The sequence below is a fragment of the Chiloscyllium plagiosum genome, chromosome 19 (genome assembly GCF_004010195.1).
Source record: "Chiloscyllium plagiosum isolate BGI_BamShark_2017 chromosome 19, ASM401019v2, whole genome shotgun sequence".
NCBI lineage: Eukaryota > Metazoa > Chordata > Chondrichthyes > Orectolobiformes > Hemiscylliidae > Chiloscyllium > Chiloscyllium plagiosum.
Genome location: NC_057728.1, coordinates 42,840,522 through 42,860,626, shown reverse-complemented (window position 1 = coordinate 42,860,626; position 20,105 = coordinate 42,840,522). Strand labels below are relative to the sequence as shown.

Below are 20,105 nucleotides of genomic sequence, written 5' to 3'. Positions count from 1 at the left end.
TAAGCTAATTGACAATCCAATTAAGTTTAGTAGTGTCTCAAGGATCAAAGAGAGTTACGTGACTTTTCCTATCTCTTAAAGGCTGGCCAGTATAACTCTGTAAGGTTCCCACAAACCTACGAATCCCTCATCGTCAAACATTTTGACTGGGGAACCTGGTATGGTAGGGGTATTGTGGAAGAGCTTAGTGAAAAGCACCCCACTGCCTGTGTCCCAGAGCCCCCAGCAGTCACTCCTGTCCCACTCTCACTCATCTGAGCCCAGGAACCAGCAACAATTCCTCCTGAAGTCCTTGGAGCACCATCAGCGGTTGTCAGTTCTGTTCACTGGCAGCTCTTTCAGAATGGGGTTCTACCAACAGGGTCCTAACTCAAGGGGGTGTCCCCCGCTAGCTAGTTAAACAGGCATCTAATCTGTTGGGCTTCCCTACAGAGGTAATGCTGACTTCCCACTAGTTCTCTAACCTGTTGGGAGGAACCATGTCAGGCTGTTTAAATCCCATTATCTACACGGAAAGCAAGCAGCAGCATTAGATGACATAAGATGATTTTGCAAGATAGTAGTCATGAAACAGGTTAACAAGAAGACACAGTTGCATCCCAATGACAGGGAAAGCCAGAGGGAATGAACAAAAATATGGTCGCTGAACCTCATTTTCTCTGGAAACATTCATACAAATTGCAACCCATTTGTCACCCTGTGAGTAACAAATGCGCCATCAGTGTTACTTGCCCTGTGCAATTCCTCTTGATGACATAATATGATATATAGTTTATGCACCTACATTATTATATCTTCCAGGTTTGCTTCGTGGGTACATCAAATGACTTAATAAAAAATATTTCTTATGGGATGAAAGTAGCCTTGTACTGAGTCACAATTTAATTGGGCTAACTGTTTGCATTATACCTGATGCTCTGGCAGTTGACTGGCCCTGTCTGGTGTTTGGCACATCCTTCCCACATTTGAGTGAGAAGGTGAGTGAGATGAACTAGCATCTCTATCCATTGTGTCTGCCTCTACTGCTCAGCATTCGGAGGTTGGGCTACATCACATTAGCCTAAACTGTTGTTGTGGTTTTTACTGCAGAGGCCCCGAAATTTCCACAGAATTATGAAACATACCATGAAACCAGAGGTGAGGTAAGAGTGACTGCCATTGATTCAAAACGGAATTTTAATTTAAATTTAAAGTTGCTCTGAATGGAGAACTGGTGCGTTGAAAATGATCTTGATACTTTCAAGGATAACAGAATTTTACAAATAGTTCAATAGAATTTTGTAGCATTACCCTCTGCCTAATGAACACATATAGTGGCACCCCAGAAAGAAAAAATGTCAATCTGGGGTGGTCTGCAGAGGATCAACTACACGGAAGTGGCTGGCAAATGATTCCGATCAGGTTGCCACCTATAGTGAAAAGTCAAAATTAGTGTAATGTTACTATATAAACATTAAACTTGGTAATTGGGTATTGATTATCAAGGCAAAGGTTCTCACTTGTCTCACATACACTCAACTAGACATAAATTGTGACATGTGGAGCTTCTAAATTTTTGGCATGTTGTGACAACTGTTGAAGACATACCGAAAATTCTTCTTGAAACTTCATGTTGTTATTAACACACAGATCTTCTACATGCTGCAAGAATAACTTCTTGCTAATGGGCCTGTGGGATAGATTGAACAAAACAAATTACAAAATCATATCATTTATTTCAAAATTTGTCACAAACATACAGATCACTCTGTGGATTATATACTGAACTCAAAAATATCTAGAGTTAAGATACTGCAATTCTTTAGAATAAGGCACATAGGCCTGATAAGGAAATATTTAAATAGTGATGATTTGTTTGAAGGGATGGTTAAAAGGGTATGTGTAGATTTGATAAGTGTTGAGGACTTTTGTGGAACTTGAAGTTCTTTCTTGGAATTAGGAATAAAAAACAAATGCAATGAAAGTATTATCATTCTGTCCTGCTCTCCAAGGAATTTAAATAAGCCCACATTGCTTCCAAAGCTGAAACACAGATATGTAAGGTTCTCTCCAGAGGGAGAAAAAAAAAGCCCTTCTCCAGTTACCATGCAATTGGTCATGCTTTTATGATTTATATTGCTTGTCTTTTAATCTGACAGAAAATAGAAACGAAACCACATCAAATTTTATCCAGCTATGAACAACAAAATAGAAATTTGCAACCACTTACTTGAGGGATTTCCTATAACTGAGTAATCTGCAATGTAGAGATTTTTCAAAGTTTTGCATTTGTTTATAGTTGACACAATATACAAAGAAGTAGCGTAAAGTATATGCAACAAATATTATTACTATGAAAAGCGAAAGCATATTTTTATATTTTAAACTAAATTGTCACATATTTTAGATATATATACTTAAAAACTATGACAATGTTTATGACACAAAAAGCATAAAAACATAAAAATATAAGAACAGCAATAGGCTATTTGGCCCCTCAATCCTGTCCTGTCATCAGCAAGATTATGGCTGGGTCTGCTCCAGGCATCAATTCTTCTTACGTGCCACCTCAACACACCCTTTAACTGCTTGATATTTCAATAATTTATGTAATCCCCCAATTAACTGTTTTCAGTCATTTAGCCTCCACAACTCTTTCAGGTAGAGAATCCCAAACACTCACAACCCTCCGGGAGAAACATTTCTTCACACTTCAGTGTCCCCTTATTTTGTATCTATGCCTCCTAGTTTCAGATTCTCGCAATAGTGGTAACATCTTGTCAACATCTACCCAAAGCCCCTCAGAATCTTTAATGTTTCAATAAGATCATCCCTCCTTCATTTAAAGTCTAATGATTAAAGACCTAACCTGTTTTGCTGTTCTTGATGTCAACTCCTGCGCCTCAGGAGTCAAGACTAGTGAATTTTCTTTAAACAACTTCCAATGCCAGTAGTTTCTTCTTTTAAATACAAGGACCAAATTGCACAAAGCATTTTGGGTTGTACCTCACCAACTCCCTGTAACATGTTGTAACAAGACTTCCCTGTTTTAAAACACCAAGTCCCTAACAATATGGGTCAAATATCTTAATTACTTGCTGAACCTGCATCACAATGCTTGCATTTCATAGACAAGTACATCCAGATCCCTCTACACTGCATCCTTTTTGGAATCTCTCTTCATTTAAATAATAGTCTTTCTTTTGACTCTTGTTACCAAAGTGCATGACCACACACTTTCCCACATGGAATGACATCTGCCAGGTTTTTGGCCAGTTGCTCAATATCACCTTGAAGATTTCTTATGTCCTTATCAAAACATGCCCTCCTCCATATTTTTGTATCATAGTTCCATCTGCACTCTAAGTTCCTCCCGAGCCCAAATAGATGTCCTGAACCTTTTCAGTGTTGCAATGGAAAGAGGTAAGTTACAAGAATAGGGGGAAGGGCTATTCCACAGGCATTACGTGTGAAGGTATATTGGCATCCCAACATTGACTGTGCTGAGAGGTCCAGATCAGGCAAATAGCTTGGGCTCTTGAATACCTCTAAAGTAAGAAAACAAATTCTGAAGTTTTACTTAACTGCACATAGAACCCTCCCTCCATCCCCTGCTCATCAGCCAAGGGTAAAATGGTAGGTTGGGTGGGTAGATACCAGAATCTCTGGCAAACATGTGCTGCTGAATAAATGGAATGCACCTGAACTGATGTTTTCCTCCACATGCCCTTTCTAATAAGTAGCTGTCTCTCTGAACCTGAAAGACTCCAATAGAATCCCTGTTCAGGCCCATGAAATTTACTTTTATGATTTCTATGCTCTCTAAATTTAAAACAAAGGCGGAAAATCTTCTGAGTAAGCTTTCTCAACTAGAATCATTAACTTTTTATTACTATTGAGTTTTATTCACGTTTTTATTTTTTTATTTCAGTATGGGTCTATTCTTTAAGCCCTAAACTATCCATTTTCACAGATGTTCATATTTTTATGGTATATTTTTATGCTTTTTTAGAATGTGTATTTCAGATTGAGAGTATTGATTTTACTTCAAGCAATTTTACAGCTGAATCTCACAGCTGGACAATTTTCTTTACTAGATTTGTTATGGCCATAAACAGTATGTTAGCTTTCCATAACTATAATAGTGAAATGCACACAGCAAAGTTGCCAAGAAATTGCAATCCACCATGTTTCATGATTTATTAGCAGTACCAGGAAAATTTGAAATGCAAAAGTGTAATAATGAGTGTTCATTATTCATTATGCCATCGAGAAAAAGCACAGATATTGAATATTTTGAACTCTACAACGTCCATTTAGCATTACTTTGGTCCTAATGTGTAACAATATCCTGCATACATTCTGAATTGATTTTGCTTAATACCACAATTACAACAAGTCTTCTCTGAACCATCATAGGCTTTATGGACCTTCAATCAGGATTTAAACTATTTAATGTTTAATGTATTAAAATACTGAGCATTATGGTAGAAGTACTTTATGGTTTATTTAGTTTGGGACAATTACAGATGGGTTTTTCCCTTCTTTGATGTGCCATGGGCAATGGTGAGAAAGGTGGAAAAGTTTGGCTAGAATGAAAAAATTGCAATCTCAGCATCAAAGAATTCTTTTCTGATTTCCCCTAAAGCTTTAAATGACAACTTCACAATCTTGCTATTGAACAAGAAATACTTTATTTGCATCTCATTAGGAGCCCAACTCCCCTAGTGCTATTTCCAATTCTCTTTCTAGAGAGGACAAATTCCCAGAATATACGCCAGAGAAGGTAAAAGACACCTCAAGCTTGTCGAACACTTGTCTCAGTTCTTCATCACAATGTCCCTGTATGCTCCATGATTGCCATCTTCCTTTATCCTTTCCCATGGAAGTCAGCAGTAGCAAACCATACACCTCATCACATCAGCATGCCAGCCTTTAAGCCAGCTCACACACTGTTTTGGCCCTTCAATACTTTACATTAGGACTCGGGGACACAAATGACTTGCATACTTCTGTCTTGTTGCCTTTCATGCAGGGACACATACATGCATCTAATGAGGATGCATCTTATGGTCCTTATCCTGCCTTCTATACACTCATTCAATTTATGCTTCCTTAGAGGCTGCTTTGTGACTTGCATTGCTTTTCAGCATAATGAGAGAAGCAGGCAGCTTGTCACGATGGGGAGCACTGACTAGTCAGGGGTGGACATGGTTACATCAATGTTACATATGCAGCTTGTACCAGGCGTTTAGGGAGCAAACACACCGCATTTGCTGCAAGCAAATTACCATGTCTATACGTCAGAGGGGGACTACAGTCAAGGGACACATCTAATTCTGGTCTGGAGTTGGCCATGGCCAATCAAGCACTTACTCCTGCCAAAATTCAGGGAATTGTGGGCTTACAATCCAGGAATTAGGCCACAGTCAGCCCTGTGGGTCAAGTATAACCAGTCTAGAGATTGCAAGTAGGTAAAACGAGCGGCACGGTGGCACAGTGGGTGGCACGGTAGCACAGTGGTTAGCACAGTGGTTAGAACTTTTGCTTCACAGCGCCAGAGACCCGGGTTCATTTCCCGCCTCAGGCAACCGACTGTGTGGAGTTTGCACATTCTCATGTGTCTGCGTGGGTTTCCTCTGGGTGCTCCGGTTTCCTCCCACAGTCCAAAAATGTGCAGGTTAGGCGAATTGGCCATGTTACATTTCCCGTAGTGTTAGGTGAAGGGGCAAATGTAGGGGAATGGGTCTTGGTGGATTGCACATCGGCGGGTCGTTGTGGACTTGTTGGGCTGAAGGGCCTGTTTCCACACTGTAAGTAATCTAATGCAATCAAAACAGGGAATTGTGGAGACTCCAGAGTTGTTTCAAGTTGGGGTAGTTCTGCCAAGTCATTCTGAGGGTGGGCTAGTCAGTCCCAATGGCTTGCTCAATAATAGTTCATAGAGCTTATGAGGTGGTAAAACCATGGTGTCTTGGGGAACGGCAGTCATCTCAAATCTGGGGATTGGCTTAATTTAACGGGGTCACTGAGTGAATGATGACCTTGTTATTACTGCAGTCTTTCAATTTTTATCTGTTGCTGACTAAATATTTCATGATCCATCTGATTGTACACTTGATATCATCAGGTAATGCCCTTCCAATTACCTACACTTTCTCTGTCCTATTGACTGTAAGGGAAAAAGAAGCTGTCATTGAGAGAGCTTAGTAACATCACCTGGTGCTAAGGTTATGTGGCTGTTCAGGCTTCAGTCAGCATATCATATCCAAGTATCATGCAGTGAAATCTTTGTAAGAGAGAGCAAGTTGAGAGCAATCTAGAAAACCCCTTTCCACCATACATTTCAGAGTCCAAATAGACTGCTAGGTTACCCATAAATATATGTATACCCTGTAGGACAATGCTGAATCCGTGAATGTGATTTGTGCAGTTGTTCATGGGGTAGGTCGAGTGAGGTCAAGGTCCCCTCCCCTTCTCAATTTGCTGTTGATGTTTAGTACCTACAGCTAGAGCCAATGGAAGTAGGACCACACACATATCTGGCAGACACCGAGTGTGCAACACCTGAATCTCCCTGACAGTTTCCAACTTATCCATGGAGACAGATAGACACATGCACCACAGTAATGGTAATGTTGATAGCCTTCTCCTTCCTTCAATCCAGCCTGCCAATAGCCATTGAAAATCCTGATGCTGTTCCTGTCTGCGCTTCTTTACAAAGGCATTTATGGCCAGGAGCATGGGATTGTCTTCTGCCTGAGGCTGAGCAGATGTCTGGTCTCTGGGAGTGCCCTGAATGGTAGAGTCCTGGGACAATTCTTCCACAGCCACCTGTAGAGGTGAGTCAGTGGTGTGCTCACCAAATTGTGCTCCTGGATAGAGAATCCACTGAGCTGGGGCACAGTGTAGGTGGAGGCCTTGCCAGTGTATCCTTTGGGAGTTCCTGGAATAAGGGGAACAGGACAGTGTCAAGGTACGCGGAGATAAGTTCAGTGGGACAGGAGCAGGCTGAAACTGACAGGACATTTAAACTGCAAATGGAGAATTCAAATCCTGATTACCTATGTATCTGTTAGGAGAAAGTGAGGACTGCCGATGCTGGAGATCAGAGCTGAAAAATGTGTTGCTGTTACCTATGTATCCGTAACTTGGAGTCACACAGCAGAAGTAGACCGTTGGACTCAACAGTCCATGTTAATGTTTATGCTCCACTTGAACTTCCTCTCATTATTCTCATCTAAATCTACCATCATAACCTTCTCCCTCATTTGATTGCCCAGTTTCCTTGTAAATACAACTGTAATATAACCAATGTTAGATACAGGATTAGTGTAAATTCCTTAATTTTCAATTATTTCCTGAGAACCAAAGGCCAGAGTGTGGTTTGCTTTTTCCTTAAAAGCTGGACACAATACCTAGTGATTGATGTATTTGTACTCCAAGATGTCCACATTATTCTACCCAGAGTATTTTCTGCATTTAATTCTACAAAACATTTTGATTAGCTCTACTGAGCAAAGCCAGGACTTGCATAATCTTTCACAGTAAATAGCAACAGGAGCATTTTAAGGTTACAAGAATGTGAGGACTGCAGATGCTGGAGATCAGAGTCGAGAGTGCAGTGCTGGAAAAGCGCAGCAGGACAGGCAGCATCCGAGGAGCAGGAGAATCAACACTTTGGGCAAGAATTTTCATCAGGAATTTTGATGAAATGTCGTTTCTCCTGCTCCTTGGATGGTGCCTGACCTGCTGTGCTTTTCTAGCACCACTCTCTCAACCCCCGATTATAATGTTTGTCCAACTTTACAGTGATACCATATTTGCCAAAGTACTGAAAGGGCCATACCTAGTATCCACATGGTCACTGGGGTACTCTGCTGCTGGTTGTCTTCTGGCACCATCTCCTGCTTCTGCTCTACTATGTACTAAACTAAGTGACTAACCATAAACTAACTTGGCATTACCTCCTCAAATGAATTATTTACATCCTTCTTAGTGTGTTGCTATTTTGATGCTTCAAACTATTGATACAAATAATCAAGACTTTTTTTATTTTAGTGACAGTGGTGTTTCAAAATGTTATCAATTGATAAAGAGTCTCATAAAATTAAACATCAGCTTTTTTAAACTTAATGTTCAATGGCATAGAAAGAATGGTCATATTTTTGGTTTGAAGTGTTAACTAGCTATCCATAGAGAAATGTAGGAGCCATAAATTTCATTTATCGTTACAATTTGTTGGAGCTTTGTAAGAATGGTAAAACCCTTTTGGAGTCAACTGATCCTCAGTTAGACCATCAGAAAGGAAAATTCTCATTCAATGCATTCAGAAGGCAATCAGATGTCGAAGTTCCAATAATAAATGAGAGGCATTTCAACCAGATGTTTCAAACATTCTAAACTTCATATGCTGAAGAGAAGCAGAGAGATTTAGGGAGGAAAATCCAGAGTTTTAGGCTGACACTGTAGAAAGCATTGCCATCAACTATGGAGCAGTTCAAATTGGGAATGCTCAAGAGGGCATAATGAGAACAGCACAGATTTCTAACAGGACTGTCAAACCACTGGAGATTACAGAGATAGGGAAGAGCTATGGAGGAATTTGAGAATTTTAAATTTGATGTGTTGCTCAGGTGATAGCTAATGTAGGTTAGTGAGCATAGAAGTGATGTGTGAACAGTACTTCATCCAAGTAAGGACAGAGAAAACAGACCTTTGGATGACCTCAAATTTATTAAGGATACAAAATGGGAGATTGTCTTGGAGAATGTAGGAACCTCAAGTCTAGAACTAGCAAAGGAATAGATGACAGTTTCAACTGATACAAGAGTAGAATATGAAAACTGAGTGGTGCACAAATTAGGTAACCGATTAGGTGCTTGTTAGTGGGCTACATTATTATCATTTCCTTTGCGTCATCATTCGAAATATACATACCAAGAAGATGTTAAAATGTTTTAGTCATCAGATTTCTAAAGTGCCCTGAAATCTTTAAGAATAAGGGAGCATTTATCTAATTTTATAGTTCCTGTTATTGTAACTTGATATACTTTTGCGTGAAATTGCACCAGAAGCTTCAACAGACTAAGTACTTCACTTACTGGATGACATAAATTTCCTTGCGTCTAAAGAATAACGAGGAATAACTGTAAGAAAGGAGCCATCAGAACGTTAGTCTGTAAATTTTTAAAATGTTGATTTTGAAACTCAATTTCATGCTTTAACATTTTGTCTTTAAATAAGAGTATTTGCTGGTAGCACACAGGGGCTGTTGCCAACAGGTCAACTAGTAATTCTTGAACAACACCAGTTCTTTAAATCAGCAAGTAAAACATGGCAATTCACATTGTCACACGAGATAATTCATGCTGTGAAACATGGTCACTCACAGAAGGATAGCAGTAGCAGTTGTAAGTTAGTGATTTAGCAGCTAATACAATTCAAATACGCAAGAAAACTCAAAAGAAATACAAATGTGATTTAAAAATTTAAACTCTCCAAATCTGGTTATAAAATGCATGAAGGTCCCAAGTATTGGTCTACATATCTAAATAAATAGAAAAATAACATCTAATACACTAATTGATTTTAGTGCTGCTATTTAACCCCATATCATTATCCTGAAATGAACAGTAGGATGAAATATGTTCAATCATATTTAACTAGAATACAATCATACACTCATTTAATGTGAAGAAATTGAGTATAAGGATTAATACTGCCCCAATGTTATGTATATTCATTGTGTATAGGATTATGAATGCAAATGTGGGCACCTTGTGTTTGATTTTAGATCCTGAAAATGCAGGGGTGCAGAAGGAAGCAGCGTACATGTCTTGTTGATAACAGTACTCTGAGAAAAATCGCCTAGGTTTCTTCTGGTTAGGGAAATTGGAAGGATCGGGAATGGCCTAAGGCTGATCTTCTGGTCTGGGGTCACTTAAATCAGGTAGCTGCCTTAGTTACATTGTTAGTCACGTCAAAATAAGAATATAACAATGACAGACCATCTTTTAAAATTGTCTGCCTCTTTAGAGTTTTTATCCTTTTTCAGTGCCTGAACAGGAACAGATGACAACAAACTCAAAATTGGGCCATCAAGCTCATATCAGGGGGTTATTGGATCTGCTGGGCAGCTCTTAAATTACCAAATGGCACAAATTACGAGAAACATATTTTGGGTGTCACAGTGGCTCAGTGGTTAGCATTGCTGCCTCACAGCACCAGGGACCTGGGTTCAATTCCCGCCTCGGGCAACTGTCTGTGAGGGTTTCCTCCGGGTGCTCCGGTTTTCTCCTACAGTCCAAAGATGTGCAGGTTAGGTGAATTGGCTATGCTAAATTGCCCATAGTATTAGGTACAGGGGTAAATGTAGGGGACTGGGTCTGGGTGGGTTGCTTTTCGGAGGGTCGGTGTGGATTTGTTGGGCCAAAGGGCCTGTTTCCACACTGTAGGGAATCTAATCTAATCATATGTGGTGGCATTTCTCTCTAAATTGCCTATCATTTCCTTAAGCAGCAACCTGGGCACCAGGTATTGAGCAGATGAGAAACTATGAACATAATAAATTTCCTCCCCAGCCTGTCCTTTAAGTTTCCACAAAAGATGGTATGGAAAGGTGAGTACCAAAGTCTAAATCAAGGTATTTAATGATTTTTACTTCATCCATGCAAAGATGAACTATATTAGTTTGGCCCCTGATCACAATAGTTTCTAAATATTTTCAAAAACAATTCCTTCATTATTTTTAATTAATCTTTACTCTAAATTTTATTTTATTTCCTGCTATCATTGTTTAGCATTACCAGACTACTTTCTTGTTCTTGTGATGTGCAATTTTAAGTTAAATCACACTGGAATATTTCATTTGAATGAATTGATCCTTTAACATTTCTAATATTTAGTGCATATTTGAAAGAAGAACAATCAAAAATACAAAGGCAAAGTATGGATATAATTTTATACCTGATATGCAGATAGTGAGTTGAATAAGCAAAGTAATTACAAGCTAAAGTTCTTTCTTTCACTCATTCACATTTCACAATCAGTTCTTTTATCCTGTACCTGAATTTCTGATCTATTTTGTTCAATCAACTGCACCAACACATGAGCAAAATATAGTTAGAATTTATCATGTTAAAACATGTACTTTTCAAATAACCTTTAATCTTTCTTGAAATCAATTTGAATTTCAGTGTACTTATTCCGTTTTAAGACATAAACAACATGTTGCTTTTTTTTTGGAAGAATTAAACCCAAGGAAGATTGACTGCTTTTTTTAAACTGGTATGAAGCTCCTAAATGATGGAATTTGGCCTTTCAAAAAGGAGTGTGATCTCAGTAAATAATGGCACTGCAAATAAGTACAGGTCAGAATAGGGTCATGACTCATTGGCTGCTGGGATTTCAAAAGCTTACCGTGTCAGCTTCTCCTCCTTTAGCTCCAGGTCGGTCACTGCAATCATCTGGTCCAGCTTGAATTTAGTGTCAATAATTTCTGCATCCCTTGGAGAGTATGTGCCTCCTTCCTTCTGTTTTTGTCTTATTCTACATATGGATTTCAGGTACCAATAACAGTCAGTACACATACATAACACAATAGTTATAAGAAAGATTAACTCAATCATTATTTGCAACAAGATAAATGACAAGACTTTCCAACTTTGTTTTTCCTTGCAAAGGGCACTTTTGTGGCAGCATTAACAGGTAAAATATTTGCAGGCTCTTTGCTTACCTTGATGCCATACTGCCTGTATACAGAAGAACTGGAGAAATTGGGGTGGAATAGATAATGCCGTCCCATCAAATATGACACATGTTAAATGTACTGAGAAAAGTTAGAGCTTTTCATCTTGCATTCATCAGGACAATTCACAAGAATACCAATTCAAGGGATAAACTAATAGGACAGGAGAATGCTGCCTGGTTGATATGTAGACTCTGACTGGTAGAAACATTTCCCTGGAGGATGAACCTATTAATGGTGATTGAAAGTTAACACCAAAATTTTGTTTAAATTTTAAATGTGTAGGTTGATTCTGATTGTTCAGGGCATGGCCCTGAGAAATTGACTGGCGAATGCCTGTCACTCATTTTATAGAGTTGAACCAGGCAATACACACATATGCTGAAAAATGTGTTGCTGGAAAAGCGCAACAGGTCAGGCAACATCAAAGGAGCAGGAGAATTGACGTTTCGGACATAAGCCCTTCTTCTACACACATATGGTCTTTCTGCTTGCAATGAATAGGAAATTGGATACTTTATATATATATTCATATTATTATATAGCTTCCAGTACATGCAAATGCACCACAATGTGAGCCTAATGGCAACTTTAAATTGGTTGGCAATATAATTTCTCAGCATTCAGGGTTATCCAGAAAATGTTGTCTAACTGCAGAATCATATCTAATGTTTGGCACAGTGTTATTATTTTTAGAAATGTGGGCTAGTTGGCTATGTTCAACATCTCACATGTTGTGAACAGCTGAATGGATATGTTTTTTGATGCAATCAGCCAGACTTTGCAATGTGCACCTTCCTTATCTGGCATTACACTGAAACATTTTTCAGGACAATAGCCTGATCAATCAAAGTCAACTTACCTAATTTAAAATTTAAGTAAACTCTGGGTGTTAACTGTCAATAAACATCAACAGATGACAATATCTTTAACTATCAGCATCCTTCCCTCTTGTAGTATAAATGTTGGATTTCCCCTTGAATTTGTATTTTTGCAAAATGTCCTGATGAGCATAAGATTAAAAGCTTGTACAAAATGCATTTTTTCTCAGCAATACTTAAGTTATTTACGAACAGATGATTATGTGTTAAATAAATAAGTGTATTTCAATTAGCAATACATACAATTGAGGGGTGGCTGTGAGGTTTGAAATGGGGGAATTTATTAAGATTGACATTTAAGTGCATACTAATAAGCACTCTCTTGATAAATGATGCTGTAGGAATGTGATGTAGGAATGATGGGATGGTTTCTCAATCTATGGCAATGTAGCTAAGAATTTAAATTGTAACAATTATCTATTGTTAGATAGGCCATGTAGATAAGGGAAAATTGAAGGTTGAGTTGCCATAGAAGCCAGCAGATCCATGACTGAATTTGAGATAAGAAGGAGGGCCTGCATTAGGTTGCAAATGATAAACTATGTTGAAAACTTTGCATTGAAGGTTGCCATAAAACTGGACAAAGCTTGTCCCAGCATTGATATTCACCAATTCAGGTGTGTTATATCTCTGGAGCAGTTCGTGCTTGAACCTGGGCTTTTCAGTTCAGTGTTAGGGACACTCCGACAGCACCACAAAGGCCACTTGCCTTCAGAATATACTTAAGTAACATCTCTGATTACTTTACAAAAGATTCAAAAAAGGCTGCTGTAAAATCACTACAACAGGCTAGTTGAATTTATACATTTTAAAAATGAAGGCATTTATAACATTTGTTCTTCCTACCTCGCAATTACATATGCAGCTATCACAAGGAGAACGACAGAAAGCACACATAAAGTCACTGCAAGAATTATTTCAATTGTTCTTCCTGATAGACCTTCAGCTGTAATGGCAATATAAGCATGTCAAAAAAGTATAACTAGCTGTATAAGTATAACTAGCTGTAATAAATTGGAATAGCAGAATGCATTCTGAATTAGCACTACTGAACACAGTGAAATAAATATGGAATCAAGATTCAATATCAGGTAAAAATAAGCACATGGACTTTGATGGTTGATTAACTTTATATCATAGACTCCCTTCAGTTTAGTTAGAGGCCATTAGGCCCTTTGAGTCTACACCAACCCTCCAAAGAGCCACCCTTACCCTGTGACCCCACATTTCCCATAGCCATTTCACTTAGCCAGCTCACTATGGGCAATTTAGCATGGCCAATCCACCTAACCTGCACATGTTTGGACTATGAGAGGAAACCACAGCATCCAGCAGAAATCCATGCAGACACAATGAGAATGTGAAACCTTCACACATACAGTCACCTGAGGCTGGACTCAAACTCAGGTCTCTAGCGCTATGAGGCAGCAGTGGAAACTATTGAGCCACTGTGCCATCTACAGTTCCCAATTTAGGCTGCATACAAACTTTGTGCTGCTTATTCATTTCAATTATTGCTGCTAGGTTACACAGAGGCAGGATTATTGTGTGGTAGTCATTCGGCATTGGGGCCTGCAGCCAGGACAAGGGTAAAGAGTAATGCAGCTGTCAGCTTGCAGGAATGGGAAGGTGCATGCAAGTTTCACTGCACTTGACTTAGATAAGAACCCCAAGAAATGTCATACAAAAAAAATGACGGGTAGCCACACTGAAATGCTTGGTGCATTGACAATCCTTCCAGAAAGATTACCAGTATTATCAAGGAATACAAAAGAGTACAATACTAAACTTGCATATGGCTTTGTGTAGACATGGAGTTCAATATTTTCCAGTGTGTAAGAATCCATGCAATGTCTAAGTATTGTAGTGGAAACTCAGAATGAAGTCATGCAAGTGTAGCTGGCTGTTATCATGACTGTGGATAACATTGTTCAAAGCTCTTGCAGGATTTCACATCAGTCCAGCAATCTGCCCTCCAATAAGATTGCTGAGGTGCCATTGCTGGTTGTTTGCAGCAATATTTTGAATTAGCAGGGAGCTGGAAGATTTTCTTTTGACTGGATTAAAGGTAAGGGCTTCAGACTCCAGATAAACAGCAATGAGGTTAACCGAAATGGACTGGCAAGCCACACAATTCTCAAGTATTTTGGGATGGACAACAAATGCTGACCTTGCCATCACCTCAACTCACATCATTTGAAAGAATAAAGGGCACAGGGTAATCCTGCATCATGATCTCCATGGCTATTTTTGTGTCCTGTCCAAATTTGTGGCCAATATGCAACATTTGAAATCATGATTTAAAAAGTGAAAGTATCCTTATGTCAGTGAAAAACAACAACTAGAGTCTTTGATGTTAGTCACTTTTACAGCAAGAGCAAATACAATGTGATTTAACTGTTAAAACCTGCTGTCTGGTTTTTATATAATTAGGACTCTTGAACAGCAAGAACAATGAGTAAACACATCTAACAAGCACAGAAATAATATGAAGTATGAACGAGAAAACACAAGACACTTGTTTCATCATAAATAGTTGCTTTGGACTGGATGTAGCAACAAAGCTTTGTCTATACAGGCTCATTAAACACATCAAATCAGAGTTACTCTGTAAATAAATTTAGCAAGTTGATATGCTAATTCCTGTGGAATAGCCTTTCTTCTTGCAAGTGAAGGTTAAACTTCTTGGACGTTTCAGAGCAAATGCTTTTACAGCAACTTAAACAATTGCAGTTTGGCAAAGCGTTCCAAATATATTTATCAACTATAGTTTTAAACTGAACATAAGTGGCATAATTTTATTTAAATCACTTTTCTCTGAATTCAGAAATAACTTAGATGTCAAAATATGGAAACTATGAAACTCTGTTAGAAAATGAGACTGGCAATGTTGTGGTAAACAGAGGAAAATGAAACCTATGGAAATTACATTAATTTAGCCGTTAAACATTTTTAAAAAGTAATCAATGTGAGGAGATTGGACAGAATCTTCAGCTTTGCAGTTTAAAAGAATGCTACGAAAGATATATAAATGGTTGCTAATCAAGTTTGGCATGTTTTGCATTCACTAAAAGTAACACTGAGCTTACTATCAGATTTTCATACTACAAAGCTAAATATGAACATTATTTGACACCGATGCTTTTGCTTTTGACTAAGATATTGTCTTAAATTATATCGTGCCATTTCTTCATTTTTCTGAATTATTGGGAAAGAAGCATTATCGGGAGTTTTACGAGCCCTCTTACTTCTATATTTCTCTGTATGGATTCTAAACAGAGGTTCTGTTGTACCTTTTAATGAATTCAGTGTTGGAGCCCAAAAGCCATTTTAAAAATGCAAAAGTACTTTGGCAGCTTATGACAAAGCTTATTAACTTCAAGTTAATAGTTTTCCGATCTGTCCTTACAAATATGGAACACTTGTAATACCATAAATGAATAACTCAAATATAAAAGACTATATCATAAAATTACAAAATTAACTTATATTTTTCAATTCTATTTTGTATAAATTACCGAGGGTCTTGACTGGATCAGAGTAATCTGAATCAGTAAATTGTTTTTGAAAGTTTGTTGCTCTGAACTTGAACCTAAAAAAAAGACAAATACGTTACAAATCAAGTTAACCACAAACTATTTCCTATTATACTCATTATGAATTTGCACACCTTATTTTCTCATATTCAGTGTCTGTGGCTGATGTAAGTATGCCTGAGTATCATCATTTTTTATGAACACTGATTCGCACTGACCTATACATGTATAATAAAAGGATACAATTGTAAGAGTATATAACTTCCTTGTGATTTGTGTCAACTGTGCTACTGTCTACTTTTATCTCATGGTCCATGGAGAATTTATAAATAGACCCACTTACAGAATATTTTGATGAATAATTGTTCCAGAACAGATAATGTAAGCACATTGTTGATGAAATAGTTGAGCCAAGCAATTTAGTCCAAATAGAAATATTAAATTTTGCTTAAATATGATCTTGATCTGAGTTTTAGAACGTTATACTTTTATTATGTTGGCCAAATTTTGCAAATCTGAGATGGATAAATCAAGAAGAACACCGCCACTAACAAGTTCCACACCAAGCCACTCACCATCCTGACTTTGAAATATTTCAATCTTTCTTCAGTGTTGCTGGGTTACTATCCTGGAACTCGTTCCCTAACAACATTGCACATCTATCTACATCAAATGGACTGCAGCATTTCAGTAAGGCAGCTCACCATTACCTTCTCAAGGGCAATTCGGGATGGTTAATAAATGCTGGTCCAGCCAGCAATGCAGACACCTCATGAATGAATAACAATAAATCTGCCAATGATCATCAGTGAACTGGAATTTAAGGTTAATATTTAGATCAGCTATTCCCATTCACATAAACGTTTTGGGAAGTCAGCATAACTGAAGAGGGATGACTATCTTGCAGTTCTTGGAAAAATACTGTGTAGCATTAGTTCCATTCACTGGTTATAATCTAACTTATTCAATATTTATTCTAATACCTTCCAAACCGGAGGAAGATTATATAAGCGGAAAATGTCCAAGGGAAGAAATAGTGATGAGAGTTTTGTGAGTTTATTACAAATTACCTTGAAATTGGTAAATCTACACTGCTTTATAATGAACAAGAGCTCAAATGTAGGAATAACTGCGAGAAAATATCCAAAAAGTAACATGCTCATCAGTACTATTGCTATTGGCATGTTAAAGAATTGAGAATAATTTTGATTGCATAGTGATGTTCAGGCCATTATGGTGACACAGCTTATCAAACACATTTTTGTTTAGTTAAATTAATTAATGATAATAAACTAATGCTCTTATCAGGACTTATACACTTAATGGTAAGGCCCTAGGGAGTGTTGCTGAACAAAGAGACCTTGAAGTGCAAGTTCATAATTTCTTGAAAGTAGTCACAGGTATGTAGGATAGTAAAGAAGGCATTTGGTCTGCTTTCCTTTATTGGTCAGAGCATTGAGTACAGGAGTTGGGCGATCATATTGCGGCTGCACAGGACAATGGTGAGGCCACTTTTGGAATATTGTGTGCAATTCTGGTCTCCTTCCTATCGGAAGGATGTTGTGAAACTTGAAAGGGTTCAGAAAAGATTTACAAGGATGTTGCCAGGGTTGGAGGATTTGAGCTATAGGGAGAGGTTGAATAGGCTAGGGCCATTTTCCCTGGAGCATTGGAGGCTGAAGGGTGACCTTATAGAGGTTTATAAATTCATGAGGGGCATGGATAGGATAAATAAACAAGGTCTTTTCCTTGGGATGGGTGAATCCAGAATTAGAGGGCAGAGGTTTAGGTGAGAGGGGAAAGATATAAAAAATACCGAACGGGCAACCTTTTCAAACAGAGGGTAGTGCATGAATAGAATGAGCTGCCAGAGGAAATGGTGGATGATAGTATAATTGCAACATTTAAAAGGCATCTGGATGGATATATGAATAGGAAGGGTTTGGAGGGATATGGGCCGGGTGCTGGCAGGTGGGACTAGATTGGGTTGGGATATCTGGTCGGCATGGACAAGTTGGACTGAAGGGTCTGTTTCCATGCCGTACACCTCTGTGACTCTATGACTTTTTTGTATTACCACCTAGTGTTACTGAGCTTAAGCTTATTTGACATTTAAACCTAAGTGGAATGTCAATGATTGAACTTGAACATCCTATCTAAAAACAAATTTTCCTTTTCTTTCCCATTCTCACTGCCATAGCAGTGACACTGACCTGAAGTTGAACTAAAACTAAATAAGCAAAGAACAGGAAAATTATTTTGTAAAAAATGAGAGAATCTAGTCTGCTTCATGGTCACTGATCTTTTATTAACAGTTTCTAACTTTATCCAAAATAAACATATAAAATAAATTAAATAAGAACTAAGCTTTTACTTACAAGTACTGTTTATCATGTTTTAGTGGTCCGTTGCAAATTTTATCTATATTTTGCTGACATGACTTTTCACTTCCAATGGTGTATGTTTCTTCAATATCATTCTGTCGGTATGTGTTTGTTCCACTGCAGGGTGGATTTTGAAAGCCTTCATTAGCAAAATATGGTTTTGGTTTTCTCACATAAGCATCATACCATGTAGAAATATTTCCATCATTCATAGCTGTTAAGAAATTGAAATAAGAATTAACATTAAAAAGCAAAATCTATTAGGTTTGAAAGTAAAATATGGATATGAGAAGTCTGAAATAAAAAGAGAAAATGCTGGAGAAACTCAGAAAGTCTGGCAGCACCTGTGGAGACAGAAACTAAGTTAATGCCACCAAAACTGTTATGGGCAAAGGATTAAATTCCAACTGACTTGAGGCCATGGCATAGTAGCTTAGATTATCACTTTCTTTTTTTTTCTCGATGTTATAAATTGCTGCTTATATGGAGGAATCTATTGAATCAATGAGCACATTTATTAAAGAGCTTTCTTGGAGCAGGACCTTAATGGTAAAGATTCTAATGTAACTATTCATGTTTGGTCAGACTGTGTACAAAACTGAATATTTTCAGTAGATAACTTTCATTTTATTAAAATCAATAGATATGTTACTCACTGCAGGAAATGCAGTTTTGTTACATCTTTTCCTTTGATATGCTATTTGCAATCTTCTGCCCTAACAGAATTCAAATCTCATTTCCCATAATATTGCTCTGTGTGTGTGTATTCTTTCTGCTGTACAGCTCTATGCCTCTGCATGTTGAAGTTTCTTTTTGAAAAATTTATTCATGGGATATGGGTGTTGTTGACTGTGTCAGCACTTATTGCCCATCCTTTATTGTTCTGAAGAGGTTGGAGGGTTGTGCTCCCATCTTGAAACTGTTACAGTCTTTGGAGTGTAGGGACTTCCACAATGCTGTTGGGAAGGGCATTCCAAAACTTTGACCCAGTGATCGTAAGGAATTATGTTATTGTTCCAAATTAGAATGATGTGTGGCTTGGAAGGAAACGTGCAAGTAGTGGTGTTCCTGTGCATATTCTGCCATGGTCCTTTCAGGCAGAAGAGCTCCCATGTTTGGAGACTGCTGTCAAAGAACTCTTAGCTACTGCAGTGCATCGTGTAAATGGTACACTCTGCTGCCACAATCTATTGGTGATAAAAGACCTGAAGTTTGAAGGTTCTGAGTAGCATACCAATCACTTTGTCCTGGGTGCTGTTGAGCTTCTCAAATGTTGTTGGGAGTATTTATTATCAGCACATCAACTTTGGACGAAAGAGTAACACTAAATAGGACTATAAAGCTGAAGCCTAAAAGGTATAAAAAGAAAATTGAAGTAACTTATGTGAGATGTCTAAGTATAGAGAAGAACTGCAACAAAAAGAACAAAATGGTTGCAGAAACTTAGGAAGATCACTGAAAATAGTTAAGAGAAAATTACTTATCAAATTTGGCTAAAAGAGAAACCAAAGCAAAAAATTAAATCAAAAGGCATGGGAAACCAAGGCCAGCTTTGTTTACTTCTCTCAAAGGTTGT

The 20,105-nt window shown here is 38.0% G+C and overlaps 1 protein-coding gene across 1 annotated transcript in view; it reads right to left on the bottom strand.

Moving 5' to 3' along the window:
• Positions 1–20,105, bottom strand: part of ptprq (protein tyrosine phosphatase receptor type Q) — a 197,557-nt gene that overhangs the window by 27,530 nt on the left and 149,922 nt on the right. The window contains 7 exon segments of the mRNA XM_043708887.1: positions 1,588–1,669; positions 2,210–2,236; positions 9,084–9,128; positions 11,401–11,529; positions 13,456–13,555; positions 16,128–16,201; positions 18,524–18,743. Coding sequence (XP_043564822.1) covers positions 1,588–1,669; positions 2,210–2,236; positions 9,084–9,128; positions 11,401–11,529; positions 13,456–13,555; positions 16,128–16,201; positions 18,524–18,743 — 677 coding nt within the window.